The sequence below is a fragment of the Miniopterus schreibersii genome (assembly GCF_964146895.1).
Source record: "Miniopterus schreibersii genome assembly, chromosome: 1".
NCBI lineage: Eukaryota > Metazoa > Chordata > Mammalia > Chiroptera > Miniopteridae > Miniopterus > Miniopterus schreibersii.
Window position 1 is genome coordinate 150,125,434 of NC_138101.1, and position 19,706 is coordinate 150,145,139.

Genomic DNA, 19,706 nt, shown 5'->3' on the forward strand with positions numbered 1-19,706 from the left:
CACAATGCCTGACTCAAGTTGCCTGCCTTCTTCATACTGAGGGGTCCTCCAGGCTCATCTTTTTCACAAACTCAAATCCTCAGTAACTTAAAAAAGCAGAATCCACAAGCACATGCATTTAGGCTCCAGGATATGCTCTGGTTAATTAATCAATGTTTCAGTGGTCAATCAAGTCACACAGGATATGCTTTATTTCAGAGACAAGCACAATTTATTTCTACATTACATTTCATATCACAAGCTGAACCACAGAAGCTGCCTGTCAGTACACCACCCTGGGCCCTTTTTCTCTACCCAGGCTGCTCGAGCCTCTGGACCATGCTCACCTAAACTCTCCATTTGTACCCTTTTATGAGACCTAAACCCCTAGGAGGATCTGATACAAAATTATGGGCTCTCCCCCAAGAAAAATGCACATACACATAAGCACACAAATTCAGCATACAATTCCGAGGGGCTCAGAGACTCCCTGAAACACACCCGTGGACTCGGCCGAAGGGCCCGGGCTAAACCATTGCCTGCAGGGGGCAGCAGGGCAGCTGCAGCCCACACTGAGAGCTGCACTCGGGAAAGCTGGGGACGCTGTAGAACTTGATTAGTTTTTTGAAGGCACTTTTCTTCAGCATCATCATCTCCTCTGGAAACCTAGAGAAGACTTTAGCCCTGGAGCAGCCCCCGCTCTTCGCAGAGCCGTCTGCGGGCAGCGGCTTCTGGGCGCTCACGGGCACGCTGTTGCAGCTGAGGGAACGCACGGCCCTCTTCTTACTCCGCACCGAGAGATAGCTGAACAGGAAGGAGGACAGCTTGTGCTTGGCGACAGCCGGGGCCTCTTCTGAAAAGCAGTCATCAGGTGGGTCCAGCAGGGTTTCAAGGTGGCGGCTGTCTTCCCTCCTCCCAGAGCCGGCTCCCGCACGCTGAGGCTGCTTGACCTGGGCGAGGGTCATCCTCTGAGGATCATCGCTGGGGATCCTTGGGGCCTGGGCTAGGTCACCCTCTGCCCCGCTGACGCACTGCAGGGACACTCCACTGCTCAGGGCCCTGCAGCCCCTGGCTTGGGGGATGAGGTCCCCGACCTGAGGGCTAGGCTGGGAAGTACAGTGCTGGCTCAGGATGAGAGTCGCAGCGTCGCGAATGACGGTCCAGTCTCTCAGGATATCGTCCCTGGTGGTGAACTGGGATGTCACGGTGAAGCGGATGATCAGCTTGTCCTGGACAGTGGCCGGGATGAGAAAGAGACGGCCGGCCTTAGCTATTTCCTTCAGCACACTCTCCGTGAGACAGTTGGGACCCTGTTTGAATGATAAAGGGAAGTGCAGTCTGTACCACGCCCCTGTAAGCATCCCCAGAAGCCCAGAATTTTCGTTTCCAAAATGCTAAGCGATCACCGAATAGCATCATTCACAGCCGCGGGAGAAGGCGTTACCTTCAGACGGAAAACCACCAGGCCAAGGTGCCTCTTGGCGGGGATTTCAAAGAAAGGGTCACTTCTGACCAGAGATTCAAAATATTTAGCCATTTCAGTCCCCTAGAATTGTAAATATAGAGAGAACTGAGATTAGTAGTCAGGCAAGGGACACGCTCGCATAAACTGTCACACTGCTACACGGGTTTAAGCCAGGAAACCTTTGAGCAGTTGAGACCCGAATGGCTTCTGCCGAATTTTCTCCCCTGTTTGATTTTGCTCATAGTCCAAGCTGGAAAACCTCCAGCAGCTCCCTAGTCCTTGTCATTTCAGATCTACCTCCAGAAATCATGTCTCAGGGCCTTCTTTCAACTCACCCCCAGAACCAGAAGGCCTGTATTCTGTGATCGAGGCAATCTGGCCTCATCCCCTGGCTTCGCGGCTTCTTGCCCCACCAAGGGGGCAAGTGAGGGCCGAAAGCGAGGCCATGCTCTGCGCTCCCAGCAGGTGCCTGGTGAGGGCTACAGCTTGTTTCTACTGAACATAAAGGTATCATCTTTCCCTTGCCTCTCAAACCTTTCACCTCACATGCCCTGTGTGCACCCCCCTTTTTCTCCCAGCATTCCACAAAGAACACATTTTACGGATCATCTCTGTGTACACTGCGGAGAGGCTTTGCAAACCTGTTACGTTTGCAAACCTGATACAGAGTTTCTGCAGGGGATGAAGGAAAACTTCTGGAAACTGATAGTAGTGACGGTTGCACACATTGTTAGTTCACTTAATGCCACTTCATTGTAAACTTAAAAATGGCTAAACTGTAAATTTTGTTATGTATATTTTTACCACAATAAAAAAACTTTTCAGCTTTGTATCATATTAATCTTTCACTGAAATTCAGTCATTTTAAAAACTTTCCTATATTATTTTTATCAAAGAATATTGACTAAACAAGAACAGGACTTGCCTTTTCTTTCAATTCTTAAAATTTCTTTAAGCCTCCAAAAGGAACTCAATCCAATATTTACTAAGTAATTACTATCACCTGGTTCTCACACCTGCTGCTCCCTTTCAAGAGAAGGCAAGGGATTCAGCTAATCCTGTCTTTGACGATGAGGAAACAAATTGCTCCAAGCTTCACCCAGAACCCTCTTCTCTCTCCACTGCATGGTCTCTGTAAACCGTCTCCAATCACTGCCCCAGGAACTTTTTTTCATGTTCAAATCCTAAGGATCTCTCTCAGGGAAAGCACCTTACTCAATATTTTCTAGCAGTTTTCTGTGTCATCTCCTGCTCAGTGTCCCTCTCGCTAACAAAGAGGTGGCCGCCCTGAAGAGTCAGCTCCCAGGAGCACATGAGCAGTTCCGGACACCTGAGCCTAGCACCTGGGTCCCCAGGGCAGGTCTGCAAAACAGAAACCAGCCTTCCTCCCCACGGGGACACGCAGCAAGCCCAGGCTCAGCCCACAGCCCTCGCACAAACTGTTACGTACGTGTCTGATGTGCTCTTGCAGGTTCTTCACCCCGAAGGCCCGAATCACAAACCAGAGCTTAATAGAGCGAAACCTCCGGCTCAGAGGGATCTGCCAGTGCTAAAAGGGAGGAGCACAGAGCCCGTTAGAGACCAGGGTGCCTGCCTGGGCCTCATCGTCCTCGCCTGCCCAGCCCTCCAGGGATGGTCGGTGTCGCCAGAACTCAGAAGCTGTTGCTACGGAGCAGCCCAGGAGAGTCACCCAACGGCTGACCCATCATGTGGCCAAGTCCCTGGTGAAGGTGACCAGTGAGCCCTTGTCCATGAGCAGGACAAGTGGAAACCAAGTCCATGACCCTAAACGAAGAAGACTCTTTATATTTAAGTGCAGCTTTACACATTTCAACCGAGGCTGAAACTCAAGATAAGGGCAATCTTTTTTTTTTCCTAAAAGAACCTCAGTTCTTTGAATAGCAGAAAATAAACTTCTATGTCTATTCTCCACCCCCACCCCAAACTGTAAAGTACAGTGGTGGAGAGCTCAGAGGCTGGCGCCCGCAGACCTAGGTTTCTCCTCCAGCTCCACCACATCAGGCCGTGACCTTGAGCAGTGCCACTCCACTGTCCTTGTGAGACAGAAAAGGGACAGCACCCCCCCAGGGAAGTGGTTCGAGGAAAACGGATACAAAGAGCTTCACAGGAAGTTGTCAGTCAGTGTGGCTATTCATACAATTAAAATGTGAGCTACAAATCACAGTAGTATTTCTGCCGAGCACCAAGATGGTCATTAGTTAATCTCACTTCCCTGTCCTCACTTTTCCCTGTGACATTCCTGTGCCCTCGGGAGTCATCGCTCCAGCTTTCAGATCTCAAATGAGAATCTGCATTTCGGCCTCTGTTAGACTAAATTTGACCTTTTTTTCTGGTGACTAAATTCAACAGAGTTCAAAGTTCAAGGTTGCAGGCACCATAGATTTGAAAAATTTCAAAGCGATATCTAACCGATTTCTCAGATCTGAAAGAGCAAAGGGTGTGGAAAACATTCACAGTTATTCTGATAGGCAACGTGGTTTCTAGTGACCTCTTCCTCAAATGTCAGGAAGCTTCTACCACAATTTCTGTTGACAGAAAATAAATATTAACCCCCACTGGATATTTATCTAATCCACAGGATTGCCAAATCCTCAGAAACACGCTCACCTTCATCTTTTACCCCAGCGCCCTGCCCCAGGCACAGTTGGGACATGACCCTTTTGTTGAGACTGTTTCTCCCACATCAAGGACTAAGCCTTTGCTTTCCAAGCACAAGTGCTGAAGACCAGCTTGGAAACTTCTATTTACCAGCAGAGGGCATCAAAACCCAGACATGGAACAAAATCCCTGGTAAGAGGGAAGGCGTTAACTCCACCACTTTTTAGATGAATAATGAATGTCTGACAGAGGCCTTCTCCTAAAAACATTGTTTTCCAGGTGGCTATAAATTAGCTGCTTAGCCCTAGCCAGTTTGCTCAGTGGTTAGAGCATCAGCCCATGGGTTGAAGGGTCCCGGGTTCGATGCCAGCCAAGGGCACATACAGGCTCAATCCCTGTGGGCGCATGTGGGAGGCAACCAATTGATGTGCCTCTCACATCGATGTTTCTCTCTCTCTCTCCCCCTTCCACTGTCTCTGAAAAGCAATGGAAAAAATATCCTCAGGTGAGGGTGAAAAAACATTTAGCTACTTTATTTCACCAGCAAATTAAAGGAGAGGAGGAGATTATTTTAATTTTGATTTCCTCACACTCTGTCCATATCCCCAGCTATTCCTTTTGTCACTATTCCAAAACCAACCCATGCTGACCCAGCTGGGTGGTTCCACCTGATACTTCCTTTTGGACAGTAAATTTGGACTTACAAAGGGTGACATGGCTCTTCTTTAACTCAAGGCATTCCCAAACCTCCTCTGTGTGCTTTCAAAATTCGCAGGTCTCCTCTGCCGAGGGCAAGACAATGCCCCATTCACTATGGGGGAGGGAGAGGGCGCATCCCTGATGTCAGAGAACCTAGCCCTGATTTGGGGTGGCTCCAGGGCCCCAGGGATGAAGTCCCTAAATCTTCTCTCCCAGGATGCTGTGGGCTTCTATTCAGAGCTGCAGCCACGTGGGTGAAAAAGAGCTTGGGGCACAGGTCAGAGCAGTAGGGAAGACCCCCAGGCTCTCAAGCAACAGCTTTAGTTTTCTAGGAGTTTCTTTGTAGACTTGAAAATTAAATCCATGGGATTAGAGGTGACTGAAGAAAAAGCATAAGGCAGCACTTTCTAGATGTAGAAATATGAACAGTAAGGTTCCAGACTCACAGATGCAGAGAACAGACTGATGGTTGCCAGAGGGGAGGGGGTTTGGGGGGATGGGTGTAAAAGGTGAAGGTATTAAGAAGTACAAATGAGCCCAGCAGGGAGTGGCTCAGCTGTTTAGCATCAACCTAGGATCCAGGAGATCGAGGTTCAATTCCTGGTCAGGGCACATGCCCGGGTTGCAGGCTCAATGCCCAGCAGGGGGCATGCAGGAGGAGGCTGACCAATTACTCTCTCATCACTGATGTTTCTATATCTCTCCCTCTCCCTTCCTCTCTCTGAAATCAATAAAGATGATGATAGATGATAGATAGATGATGACAGATGATAGATAGATATAGATAGATAGATAGATAGATAGATAGATAGATAGATAGATAGATAGATGATAGATAGATAGATGATAGATAGATGATAGATAGATAGATGATAGATTTTTTTTTAAGTACAAATTGGTAGTTACAAAATAGTCATGGAGATGTAAGGCACAGCATAGAAAATATAGTCAATAATATTGTGATAACTATGTATGGTGCCAAATGGGTAATGGAAATATTGGGGGAACATTTGGTAAAGTAGATGATTGTCTAATTAGTGTGCTATACACCTGAAACTAATACAAAATAATATTGAATGTAAAGAAATAAGTCAAGGTCCACTAAGTTTCCCAAAGGCCACTGCTGTCTTCCCTTAGCCATGACAAGCAATTTATTTGTTCACATCTCTGCCTGCCCTACAATTACAGGAAGGGCTCATCTTCAAACTGGGGAGTAAATCCGAAGGACCTGTTCCCCCAAGAGATGGTACAGGCTGAGAACATGGGCAGGTTGGAGGGACTGAGATGCAGCTGGTGGAGACACCGGGAATGTCTAGAGGCATCCAGAAACTCAGGAAGCATGGCCATGGCCCCACCCCACAGCGGAGCCTCCCACAGTTTCTCTACAGGGACAAAAACATAACAGTGCTTTAAGCAAGGAGCCCCTTTCCCTACTCAAGGAAATTCTCCACCCTACCCTGCTGCTGGGTAGCAGGCAGACAAGGTTATCCAGGACAGAGGAAGAAGAGAATTGGTCCATTTATGGTAAGGAGACTTTCTGGGAATAAAGATAAATTTTAAAATGCCACAAATGTTTAGGAGACATGCAGACAAAGGTTGGTCTCATTTTTAGGGTTTTTAAAGTGCTCTGGGTTTCATCCCGGGCACAGTTTGAAACCAAAGGTATGCAGTATTGATATTATGGGATGGACTCCCAATGTGCCACTTTCTGACCAAAGCTGACATACAGGAGACGCTGGGGGGAGGGGGTCACATGCAGTCCAGCTTCCATTCCAGAGGCCCCCCAGCTGCTCGCTCTGGCCACTCACCATGAAGTCGGTGGCTGCGCCCGAGTTGGCATGCCTGAGGTAGATGGGGTTCACGCTGAAGGTCTGCTGCAGCTGGTACTTGTTCTTGACCCTGTGGGTTTCCCAGTGGGCATCAGCGGCCGAGGCCTCTCCAGAGGCAGCAAGGCTTTCCCGAGGGCGGGAGCTGGGCTGCCACACTCACCAGAAGCCGGTGCAGTCAAAGTGCACCATCATCCACTTGGAAGGATTAAAGGTGAAGGAGTCGGCATACTCGATGCCCTTCAGAAAGCCCCGGAACTCGGGGCACAGGAAGGCGGTGCCCGCGTAGGCAGCATCGATGTGGAGCCACAGCCCTTCCCTGGCACCTGAAGAGGCGAACAGCATCTGGCTGGGAGCTGGGACTGGGGTAAAAGGGGGTTGCCACCAGCCAGCTAAAAGGCATCTCTTATCTGGCCCAGCTGGCTGGTGGGCTACAGGAGAAGAGCTGGAAAGGCCGGCCTGCTCTGGCTGCATGGGACACAAAGGCACATGGAGATGAGAGGGAGTTTCGGTGTGAGGAGTGGGCAGAATGAGGCCCCGCCATCTCCCAAAGGGAAAGCCCACAGAGCCCCACCCTGGCCTTTTCCCCTCACTAACCAGCGGTCAACACCCTGTGGGCCTCATCCTAGAGCTTTCTGACACAGAAACCAACTTCCACTGGCCTGGAGAGCAATGTTAATGCATCTAATAGAAGCATTAGAGAGGGGATGTCCCTCTTTCCTAGCTGGGTTCTTCTAGGAGATTTAAACACTCACACTGGGAGGTTTTTCCTGTCTTGATCTCCCCCCATGGCTTTGCCTATCCTATACTTTTCATTTTTTTTTAGCCTAGACTGCAAGATATTTCTCTATGCCTCATCCTCTCTGTGCTTTGGGAGGCAGCCTGCTTTAAGCAGATTTTGACATACAAGTGAGAGGGTGAGAAGCCTGAGGCTCTCCCACCACTGCCTCCTAGGACAAGACAAAAGGGACAGCAGCTCTAACCCTTGGTCATGCCTCTGGGAAAAGCAGTGAGCTGGCTGTCTAGAGGAAGATATCTGTGATCTTTGGTGGCTCTTCCCACACACTCTCTCTGCAATGATGATGGAGGGGCAAGATAATTCCACGGAGCTGGTTTCAGGTTCTTGCTCTAGGGAATATTCTAGAATTTATTACTTGTCTTCCCAGCCAGACAGGGCAGACTTACATATGGGACCCAGCTCTGACAGGCAGTCAAACGCACAGACTCCAGTGGTCCCCAGGGTTGCACAGACCTGGAGGAAAACACAGGAAGTTAACGTGGGAAGGTGGGCTCTTGTGACACATTTGGCCTGAAAGAAAATTTAGTCACAGATGTTATCTACCCTACCCTTCCTGCTGGAACAGTGTGTGTCTCACACTATATTTTGCCATGACCCACAGTAAGAAATACATGTTATAGGGTAACCTAGTGCATATATGCATGTGTATTTGAAATAAAATTTTCACAAAACATTATACACTCTGGTTACAGGAATGCACTCTGAGATTTTCTATTCTATGTCTTTTCTTTTTAATGCTAGTTTTGACCCCCAAAATTTATTTCCTAACACTCCAGTGAATAACAACTTATAAATTGTAAAACATTGCACTTGAAAGCCTTTTTACTTTTGTTTACAGCATGTTACTTACCTGAATTCTGCCACAATTCCTTCCTCACCTCCAGGTTCTACCACCCTAAGCTTAGAACACATTCTGACTTACAAAGACAGGCACCAAGCCTCGCTCCTTGTCTTCCTCGATGGCTTTCTGGAGAGCTTCCCCTCGGAGTGAGAAGTTGTCATCCACAGGCAGAAACTTCATCTTCACAAGAGAAATCAAACCAGCCTTTTCCACCGAGGAGTGAGCCTGGCAGGACCATGGAAACCCGTTAGCAGAGTCATCCTGGGAGGAGCACTCCCCAGAAACTGCTGCAGCCAGACTAAGGGAGTCAAATATAGCATTTGACATTTGTCTGTCCCTAACGTTCCTGGGGACAATCTCACGGGCCGGAGCTTCCCTAAGCCCCAGTATATGCATGTCTAGAAGAAAATGGCCCCAAGACTATAACTCCAGAAGCCAAGGAATGGCCTATGGTGGGCAACTCACCTGGTCAGAAGCATAGGCAATGAGCCGCGCGTTCAGGGAGGACTCGTCGGCCCCGGGCTCAGATGCTTTCATTTCTAGGATTTTGTTCTTTCTTGCTGCCAGCAAGGCGATCAAGGTGGACTCACTGACTGTGCTCTGTAGTGGAAGAAGGATCTCCAGTGGCAGCCTCTCCCTGTGTTCTCTCCAGTGTCCCCCAGGCTCTTCACAGGTGTGTGTGTGTGTGTGTGTGTGTGTGTGTGTGTGTGTGAATAGCTATTCCTTAAAAAGCACACATCTCCTGCCTAAACTCATGTCTATTCTGCATTCTCCATTCACAGCACCCTAAGCAATCCTGAGGCACCTCTCTCTAACTTTCCAGGGAAGCAATGAAAGCAAATTTTCACCTAAAACCAGCATCTTTATTAGCGAGGCCACAGAGACCAAAAAGAAAATGTTTAGCCCCTGTTAGATACAAGTTTGCCTATACATATGTTTGTTCCCCATGTAAAAAAAAAAAAAATGCTTAAAAGAAAGCACTCCCAATTTATTAGGTATGGAAACAGAGTTTCCTTCCACAGGGATATCTCAAAGAGAGGACCCTGGCCTTTGAGAGAGACTGATGACTTTGGCCTCGGTTTTGTTGCCAGTGGCTCTTGGGACCTTGATCTAATACTTTCCCTCTGGAAGACTTTTTTCATTTATAAAATGGAGCATGTCCCTCTAACTGCCTCTGGGTTGAGAGTCGTGATCATCCCAATGAGCGGTGGATAGGACTTTGCTCTGGTTATGGCTCTGGGCCTCCTGGGGGCACCTCAGCAGCCTCACAGAATCCTCAGTTTCTCGTCACTCATCCGCTCAGTCTTCAGTGTCGTTGCTTCTTGAAATCTTCAGGAGACCCACAGCTGATAGCTCGCTGCTGAAAAGCCCGGCAGACAGTGTCACGGGAGTGGTATGACCATATCCCCCTAGATAGTCAGTGGCTGGAAATTACTCCGCAGCAAGGAAGCCAGCAGAGCAGTAATAATAATACCACCTACCTCTGCACAGCAATTTATAATTTACAAAACATTCTGTCATCCCATTGGCACCTCATAAAACCTCTCTGAGATTCTTGTGATCCTGGTCTATAGATGAAGATAATGATGCTCAGAGCGATTACAGGACTTAAGCCAAGTTCACGCGGCTGATGGATACAGGGTAAAATAGGGTTTGGACTCAGGCAAGCTCTTCTTTCACTTACCAGCTGTGTGACCCGGGGCAAGTTTTTAACCTCTCTGAGCTTCAGGGCTCTTATCTCAAAACTTGAGGAATGATGATATTTACCTATAGGTTTCTTGAGACGAATGGAGGAAAAGCAAGATCACGTACAGCAGACATTTAGCATGTTCTCCCAGATATACTATCTGAAGTTTTAACTACTTGCTACAACCCAGAACGTCCATGACGTACAATAATTTGTCTTTCTTGCGAGGTTCACATTTTAATCCTGGTGCAAGGTTGAAGTGAGAGAGGGAGTCACTTAGCTAACAAGTGGACCCTTCAGACTTTCTGGTTCTCATCTCAGGGCAGCGTGGATATTTTTATTTCATAGAAGAATTCTTTAAATCCTCATACCCACTCTGTGAGTGTGAGGTGTGAGGGAAATGATGTTATCCTATTTACAGATTATAAAACTAAGAAAAGTACACATTATAATAGAATTCAAGAATTTGGAGGTCCTCAAAGTTCTCAGAACCAAGCCCTCACGAATGTCAAGGGTTTATAGATGCAAAAGCACCTGGCAATGGGCGTGGTCTCTGGCTGGCACCCAGAAAGCTCCACTATGCTGTATTACTCTTGACAAAAAAAAAAAAAAAAAGAGAGAGAAATATTCGAAGAACCATCATTTGATAGATATACAAAAGACAGGCTTGTAGGATAAGATAATTCGATGTATGCTGTTCATTTCTCTCACTGCCGAGGATCTCCTGGACCTAGAAGGGATGGGAAGGAGTCTCTACTTGCTACTCTTTGCCATTTACCATAAGGTGTAAAATGGGACAAGAAAAGGGAGTTGTCAGATTACAAACTAAGAAACCTGAATCCAGTCATACCGGAAATGTGACGATGCCTTGTCTTTTTCATCTTTTTCAAGGAAAGGAAAAAGAAAGAGTGGAATCAGTGGCAGCAGCTATGAACGAAGTGGAAGTTGAGATGCCAGTGGCAGCAATGGTGGGGTGTGGCCCCGGTGGAGGTGGTGACTTAGCCAGATGACAGCGATGACGGTAATGGCAATGGTGGTGGCAGTGATGGTGGGGGTGTGAGTGACATGTGGAGACTCCTGGGGAACAGGAGAACCGCCCAGGCAAGGGTCTGGCTTATCTATCACTACTTATTCCCTGTGCTAGGGGAGCTTTGATAATGGAGGCACCTGCAAGACGCCTCCCCCGTGGCCGCCGGGGTGGTGGTGCAGGAAGTGCTCTGGGAGTCCCAGCATTTTCGCCAGCCAGTCCATGACGTTCATCTCCAGCTCCGTGCACACAGGGCTGGAAGCCTGGAAGAGGGAAAGCAACCTCATCTGGACAGCCCCAGGGCACCAAGATGTGCCCACCAGCCCCAGAAATACATCTGCCTCTGCCCTAGTATTCCTCTGGAGAAGGGGCCAATGTCAGGCCCTGTGCCCCAGCCCCACCCCATCCTCTGCCAAACCAAAAAGAGAAAAGAACGTGGGGCTTTGGATTCATGCCACCCTCGATGAGGTGGAGTCTCCTGGGACCCCGAGCCGTAGAAATGATTGCTTCCCCAAGTCCCTTAAATACCCAGCTGAGAGGCATTCCAAAGGCCACGGGGAAGTTTTTGGACTAAGAAAGCAAGCACTCCTTCCTGGAAAAAGCAACTCTCCTCCCCTCGGGTCCCTCCACCCCACCCACGCACCCACGCACATCCTGTAACCGGGTTCAGGCTTAAAACATAAAGCTGTTCCAGGAGGCGTGTGGCATAATTTAAGGCTGGTTGGTGCTTAAGGGCTTAGTGAGAGAAGCCTTAGGCACTTCCTGAAACCCTCACAGACAAGAGCACAAGGGAAGTTGTTCCCACAGGCACCAAACTGTTTAGTTAGGGTCACAAACTGTGGCAATAAGCAGTCCAAATCTCATCTCTTGTCTCTTTGAGCTTGTGGTCAGGGCAAGATAAGTTACTTAAGCCTCAATTTCTTCACTTCCAAAATGGGGCCAATACTCAGGATTCCATGGGGTTAAAGGATAAGATGAGATAACTTATGTAAAGCTTAAGTTCAAAAAATGTAGCCATTGTTAATATTTAACCTGGAACCCTGTTCAGAGACCAGGATAAAATAAGTGTGTCCCGGGATGTCACTTCCTGCTGTGTTCCCCACTGCCGCTGGTTACAGACACAGCCGTTGCTACTCACCCAGGTGAATCCCAAGCAGTTGATGGCATCAGCCAGCATGTCTCCCAGCAGTGACGGCCAAGAGGTGAGGGCTGGGTAGTAGGCATGCATGTGGGGGCTCTGCCAATGCACCACCTGGGGACAGAGCATGTACACAGGTGACACCAGGAGGCATGAGAGGGAGGCTTTCCTCCTCCAGAGACCCTCCCTGGCAAGGGGAAGCACCCAGTCTAGAGATGGGCTGACATTTTGAAGACAGCCAAATGAATGACACAACTCCATAAAAATAAGGCATATTCATGGTGTTCCTGCCATCCACATTTCTCATACTCTAAGCTAGTTCTTCGGTGGAGCATCTGCACATATGCAAAGACCAGAAGGGAGTATGTGAAATGAAAATTTCTATAGTAATTAGAGTTGGGGATTCTGGGTGATGTTGCCATTAGTCTCCAATGCTCATCTCCCATGCCACCCCTGCCCAGTAATAAAAAGAAGGGGAGACTATTGGGAACAGCAGGTTGCTTGCAGGCTGCATTCTTTGCGTTATGGATCGCTGAGCTCCCTGGCCATGCAGCTTCTGCAGAGGGTCAGTGTGAATGGATTCAAAGCTGTCCTTAGCTTCCCAGTGAGGATGGAGAGAAGAGAGAAGAGGGCAGGAGAAGTGCCAACCCATGGGCATGGGCCCATGCCTCCAGGCTAACCCCTGAGCCCACAGTCAGATTAATCAGATGTTAGGAGGAGCCAGGTAGACAGGAAGGACCCTTAAAACAGATCTCTGAAGCATCCTCAGGGACTCATCGGCCTCACTGATGATATAATCTGGCTTTATCTCACTTCTCCACAAACACACCCTGTTCATTTGTGCATTCCTGTCTTTGAGTAATGCTGTGTCCCCTGACAGGAAGGCACTTCCCATACAGACCTGACCCTCCAAAACCTGTTAATTCTTAGAAAGCCACTAAATATTCATTTCCTCCACAAACCCTTCCCCAGCTCCCTAGCCCCTTTGATCCCTTCTGGGAGCCCATGGAATACTCTCATTCTACTAGAGAACTCATCATAATGACATCTTAGTATGGTATCGAGTTATTTAGGCTGCACAGATTCCTTTTACCCCTCAAGAGCTAGGACAGTGTCCTGGACAGCGTGTATGGTAGAAGGAGCTTAAGGTTTAAAGTCAAGGACACGGGTTCCAGTCCTACCTCTGCCCCTAACCAGCTGTGTCACTTTGTCTATTTACTGTGAAGCTAATGAACCTAAACTACAAGGTCCCCTGTTTGTATGGGTCTCTTTTGAGCTCTATCCTTAATTTTATTTTCTTAAAGGGGATCTTAAAATTTGTGTAGGATTCAGACCCCATAAAACCAGGATCTTCCCCTATACCTCTCTCAACCTCAGTTTCTCATCAAAAACTAAATCCTGTCTCCTGGAGTTGCTGTATAAATTGCCCTGGAGGAAATGTGTCAAATGTAAAGCGCTAATGTTCATGATAATCACCCGGTGATGGACATGTCACTACCCTGACTTGACTCTTAGGTGATCAGACCTCTTCCTCAGAGTTTCACCGGGCAGAGGGCATCGCAGGGAACATCTTCCACTCTCCATGATTTATCTTATTTAATTCTCGCAGCACCCCTATGAGGTAGGTTCTACCGTTATCCCTGTTTTACAGATGAGAATTGGGGCTGGCAGAGAGAGGCAGCATTCCCGTGATCACACACCCCTCGTAGGGACAGCACCCACACAAACACCCAGTGCTGCCGACTACAGAGCCCGAGCGCCTAAGCAGGATGGCATCCTGCCTTCTTCCCCCTGCTGCCGCTCTCTCATCGGGAGTAGGTGAGGTTTGCCCTGGCTGGTGTGGCTTAGTTGGTTGGGTGTCGTCTAGTGCACTGAAAGGTTGCTAGTTCAATTCCTGGCCTGGGCACATGCCCAGGTTCTCCCCCCCTCTCTCTCCCTCTTAACCTCCTTCCCCTTCCTTCTCTCTCTAAAAATCAATAAAACTATTTTTTAAAAAGAGAGTAGATGAGGTTTTTTTTTAACCAGGATTGGAATTAAAGCAAAATGATGGTGTTCCTTCTCTTTCTGCCTAGGAGGTGACCAGGAGAGAAAAACTAATCCAGTTGTCAGAGTTGTCAGTGAGGTGCTGGCCAAAATGAGAAAGGAAAGGGCCAGCAGCTTTCAGGCCGTCTCTGAGAGGCTGGCACAGCCTGTGAGATGAGATGAAAGATTGGGCTTCATTATCGACGTGCTTAGCGACATTATTTTGGAAACCCAGAGAAGGGCTTCTACTTCCTGATCCTATCAAGGGGCAATTGTGTGTTCTTGTCAGATAAACACAATAAGATAAGCCAGAGGAACCTTTATCAAAACAGACAGACCTCTGGGTCCAGAAAAGAGCCTCTTTGACCAGCAACTGCTGGAATTCCTCTCAATCGAATGAATCAGCTTATTTCCGCCTCTTCTGACAGTTGCTTTCACATCACTACCAAATTACAGTTGGTCCCTCAGCAGATGACATTTTTCAGAACGAAATCCAGGAGATAATCTTATCGGGGAGCTAGCCTCCTTGGTAAAGCGTTACTGATATAAAATTTTTTGAAAGATGCTTGTGAAACAGGGTGAATGGTCAGAGAGAAATAAGTATTTGGCTTGCCACAAACTTGCCATCCCTTTCTGAGTCTGAACAATTTCTCACCCCTGCCTCCAAGCACACTTCTTGTCACACCTAAGTCCAGAGCTCTTTAGGGGTAATGGAAGCAGACCTCCAGTCGGCCTCGGGAAGAGCAGCTGGACATGTGCTGTTTGGAACATCAAGGCCCCAAGCAGGGGGAGTGAGCAGACAGCCTGGTGTTGGGGCGCAGCTCAAAGAGTGGCGCCTGGTGTGTGGGCTCAGTCTAAGGCACTCGGTCACTCACTGTCAGAGATATTGGCGTAGAAGAAACGGCAGAGCCTTTGGAGTAAGACTGGCCAAGGTTAAAATCCTGGATTTGTCAGGCACACATTTTGTGGCTTTGGGAAGACAGTGAACTTTTTGAGCCTCAGTTTACTCACATGTAAAACAGGGATTGTAGGGTCACTATCAGATAAAACAGGCTGGCCAGTTATGCAGCAGGTACAGTGCCTGGCACGTGGCATGGAGCTTAGTAAAAGGCAGCCCTTCCGTGGGAGGAGGGCTGGTGCACTTTCAGCATGAAGGCCTTGGCACAGCTCCTCACTCCTGGTGGCAAGGGCATCTCACGGCCCATGGCCGTGGGCCTCAGCTCCAGCCCTGTGCACCCCCCAGCTTCTGTCTATCCCCTGGTCCCTGGCTGTCACCAGGTTGAGCCCTTTGACTCTGGGAGTATGGCTGATTCAGGGAAAGCCCCCTCCTGCTCCTGAAAAGCAGGTCAATCACAAGACACCCCCCGCGCCCCCTTGATAAGAAAGGACACGGTTGACACCTCTCGGAGGAGAAAGGAGGGGACAGATGGGACTCACTCAGCCTCCCAGGTGCCCAACCTGACCGTCGGGGTGCCCTCAGGGGATGTGTTCTCAGTGTCCTTCTTTCTCTTTGGCATGTCTCAGAATTCTGTGAAAGAGTCCCTGGTTCTGCCAACTGGTGCTTCGGGGACGATCCCCAGCCTCCTCCCTCCATCTTCTCTCCTCAAACCCAATTTTCACTTCTCCCCGCATCCCGTTAGACCTCACACTTCTGTCCAGCTAGGCCCTGGGATGCAGTCCTTCTTCTCTCTAGCTCAGAAACCCAATTTCAGTCAGCGTCCTGGCCCTCCACGTGCCCAGAAGTTGGGCTTGGATGTTGGCCAAGTGGCTGAAGGGTCATCCCAGGCCTCTCTCGTGCCTACCGCCCACCCCCTATACCCCAAATCCAGAGCCAGTCTGTGGTGACCGTATCTCACCCCAGGCATGATGATTCGCTCAATGTCCCCGAAGATGCTGTCCCAGCTGTCGGGCTCCTCAGGCGCGCTCTCGGGCAGCTGGGCTCGCAGGTAGCCTGGCCGCACGTCTGGGGTCACCCTCCGCTCCCGCACGGTGCTCAGGTACTGGCAGATGTAATCCACCATCTGCTTTCCTACAAGGGAGGCAGAGGAACCAGCCTCATGTCCCCTGACTGGGCCTGGCCCATGAGGGCCTGTGCCCCTCACGTCTGGGCTAAAAAACTTGGTGAAGAAGATGGGTTCATGGGTGGGCGGGGGTCTGATCCCCGGCAGAGGCCTTGTGTTCAGAAGAAAAAGCGAGTGAGGGAGTGAATGAGTGATGGAGGGAATGTATGAGTGAACAAATGAACAAGAGAGGAAATCTCCAAAGCACAAAACTGCGGGGCCAGCATAAAACATGTCCTTTCCCCCCTCCCTCATCCACATCAGCCTCGATCATCTCTCCCACCTTTCTTCTGTCCTCAAAAACAGGACACCTGTGAATACACGGCCTCACAGCTTCAGGAGAAACTCTGCGGCCCTTTCCACCCAGATACTGGCACCCAGGCTCCCCCAGGCGCTCGCGCACACACACCGCTCTCTGTTAGCACCGGCGGCAAGTTCCCATGCCGGGCTCTGGTGAAAGGTGAAAACTCTCTCCACCACTCCCATTGGGCCCGTAATTCCTCATGTTTTTTACACCCATAAACTTCTTTAAGAATCAGATTAAAACTATAGGCCGACATACACGCAAAATTTAGTCTGTAATTTCTGAGGTCCATGGAATCCCTCAAGCACCACCGTAGGCCCCAGCTAAGAACCCTGCCCTAGCCTGAAGCCTTGTCCTAATCACTTTATCTCCCTCCCGGGGCCTCCACAGCACACCTTTTAGATGCTCAAAAAAGGAAAGACAAAAAGATACCAGATGAATGAACAAGTGACTAAGGAAGAAAGGTAGCCAGGTTCAAACATTCTGAAGCTACTGCAAATTGTTTATTCTCTCTTTCCTTTCAGTTCTCCAGGAGACAGCATCCATCTGAGTCTCTCCCTCTGAGTCTATCTCCATCTCTCTCTCCACCTCCCTGTCTGTGTCTGTGTCTGTGTCTGTCTGTGTCTGTGTCTGTCTGTCTGTGCCTGTGTCTGTCTATGTCTGTGTCTGTGTCTGTGTCTGTGCCTGTGTCTGTGTCTTTCTGTGTCTGTGTCTGTGTCTGTGTCTGTGTCTGTGCCTGTGTCTGTGTCTTTCTGTGTCTGTGTCTGTGTCTGTCTGTCTGTGTCCGTCTGTGTCTGTGTGCTCCCCTCTCTGTCTCGCTCAGATCTATAATGCCTCCTTGGTACTCCTTAGGCTCCTTATCCCCATGCAAAAAAATAAAATAAAATAGAGAAAAGGAGAGGGAACCTGAGACTCTTCTTATGAGCAGGACCAGCCTCAGACAAAAGTATGAATGAGACAAAAAGATTTCATGCCCATCTCTCTTCGCCTTGCTCTCCTTCAACCCTCCCACAGCCCAAGGCTTCTGGGGACCGCAGCAGGGCCCGGCCAGAGGTCTGAGAGCCCTAGACCCAGCCCTTCGCTTGTCCGGGGACACTATGAAATGCATCTGTGTTGCACTCCCAGGAGAAATGTCCACAGCTGCAGAAACTGCTCCTCAGCTCAAAGTGCCTTCAGAAAGCAATGGTAGAAGCTAATGCGCACTGAAGTCTGAGGGCTGATAGCCACTGAGTGAGTTACGCCTGGCGGAGGAGAGGGAAAACTTGGATTTTTAACACAGCAAAGGAATTTCAGGCGATGCAACCGGATAGTAAGATGAAAACATAGAAACTTACAGGGAGAGGAACTCTAAGCAACTACCTCCTGCCCCTCCAAGGAGAGCCAGGCCTGAACCCAGGATAGCCATTTGGTTTTGCCCAGCATACAGGCTTGATACACAGTAGCTGCTCACTAAATAGCTACAGGATGTATGACTAAAAGAAAGCACTGCTGATAGGCTCATACATAAAACAACGAATAGAAAGAAAGAAAAGAAAGAAAAGAAAGAAAAGAAAGAAAGAAAGAGAGAGAGAGAGAGAGAGAGAGAGAGAGAGAGAGAGAGAGAGAAAGAAAGAAAGAAAGAAAGAAAGAAAGAAAGAAAGAAGAAAGAGAGAGAGAGAGAAAGAAAAAGAAAGAAAAAGAAAGAAAGAAAGAAAGAAAGAAAGAAAGAAAGAGAAAGAAAGAAGGAAAGAGAAAGAAAGAAAGAAAGAAAGAAAGAAAGAAAGAAAGAAAGAAAGAAAGAAAGAAAGAAAGAAAGAAAGAAAGAAGGAAAGAAAGAAAGAGAGAGAGAGAGAGAGAGAGAGAGAGAGAGAGAGAGAGAGAGAGAGAGGGAGAAAGAGAAAGAAAGAAAGAAAGAAAGAAAGAAAGAAAGAAAGAAAGAAAGAAAGAAAGAAAGAAAGAAAGAAAGAAAGAAAGAAAGAAAGAAAGAAAGAAAGATTTTTCAGTGGCTACAGAACACTTAGGGAATTTTTTCTCTATTTCAGATATGAGTAATCAATCCCCCTTTTGCCATTTAGTGGATCAGGAATCCAAATCTTCTGTTTTGTGGGAAAGAAGAAAAGCAAAGCATGTCAGGTGGAGTGGACGTCTACCAGAGCGGGGATGTGAGAGGGGAGACGAAGGAGGGGTGGAGAAAAGTTTCAAAGTCTGATCCCACGTTCCCTTCTCAGAAAAAATTTGCGGCAGCCGGCCCTCAGAAGGCAGTTCTAACTCTCAGTCAAATGACACCCCAAAATCTAAGGACCCACAACCAACAGCAGTCCTGCGGCTGGGCAGAGGGCCCGGGATGCCCAGGCTCACCTCTCTCCCTGTACTCCTGGGGCTCCATGGTCTCGTCAGTCTGGGGCTCCTCCTCGCAGGCAGGCAGGGGTCCCGGGGCACTCCCGGCGGCCGGAGGGGCCCTATTTGAAGGGTTCTCCTGGCGTCGGCCTTGGCTCCGCCCTTCGAAAGCCCTCCCTCTAGGCTGAATTACCCCCCTCCTCCCTCCTCCGCGGTGCCCGCGACGGCGCGCGGTGGAGAGATGCGGGAGGCGTGGGGCGCCGAGCAGCCCGAGCCCGCGGGCGGCCGCGGGCAGGCAGGGACGAGCCTCGGTTCTCCGCCGGATCCAGACCGGCCGCCGCCCGGCCGAGCCCGCAGCCCGCAGCCCGCAGCCCGCAGCCCCGCCGAGCCGAGCCGAGCCGAGCCGAGCCCAGGGTGCGCGGGCCGAGGGCACCGACTGGGAGCGCGACCCCCGCCGCCGCCGCGGGGGCGGGAGGAGGCGCGAGGAGAGGCTGGCGCTCGCTGGGGCGGCGGAGGGTGGCAGCCCCCACGGGGAGGTGTTTATTGCTACAGAGCACTTACTGCAGTAACGGGACCGACCGGAAAGCACGGATGCGCAAGCAATCACCAGAGTCATCGCTTTTAGCACTTAAGAGGGGTGGGATGTGTGAGTGTGTGAGTGTGTGTGTGAGTGTGTGTGTGTGTGTGTGTGTGAGAGTGTGTGTATGAGTGTGTGTGTGTGTGTGTGAGTGTGTGTGAGTGTGTATGAGTGTGTGAGTGTGTGCGAGTGTGTGTGAGTGTGTGTGTGAGTGTGTGAGTGTGTGTGAGTGTGTATGAGTGTGTGAGTGTGTGCGAGTGTGTGCATGAGTGTGTGTGAGTGTGTGTGTATGAGTGTGTGTGTGAGTGTGTGTATGAGTGTGTGAGTGTGTGAGTGTGTGTGTGTAT

The 19,706-nt window shown here is 49.3% G+C and overlaps 1 protein-coding gene across 1 annotated transcript; it reads right to left on the reverse strand.

Annotated features, from left to right (window-relative positions):
• Positions 1-177: 177 nt before the first annotated feature.
• HDC (histidine decarboxylase) lies at positions 178-18,876 on the reverse strand. The gene is made up of 12 exons (XM_081133696.1): positions 18,804-18,876; positions 15,959-16,131; positions 12,081-12,194; positions 11,083-11,205; positions 8,694-8,828; positions 8,310-8,453; positions 7,774-7,840; positions 6,752-6,914; positions 6,571-6,661; positions 2,895-2,993; positions 1,424-1,525; positions 178-1,289 (listed from the first exon to the last, which is right to left on the reverse strand). Exons 1-12 carry the CDS (start codon positions 18,829-18,831, stop codon positions 507-509), a joined length of 2,022 nt encoding a protein of 673 aa, XP_080989822.1. The 5' UTR covers positions 18,832-18,876; the 3' UTR covers positions 178-506.
• Between the last annotated feature and the right edge of the window lie 830 nt (positions 18,877-19,706).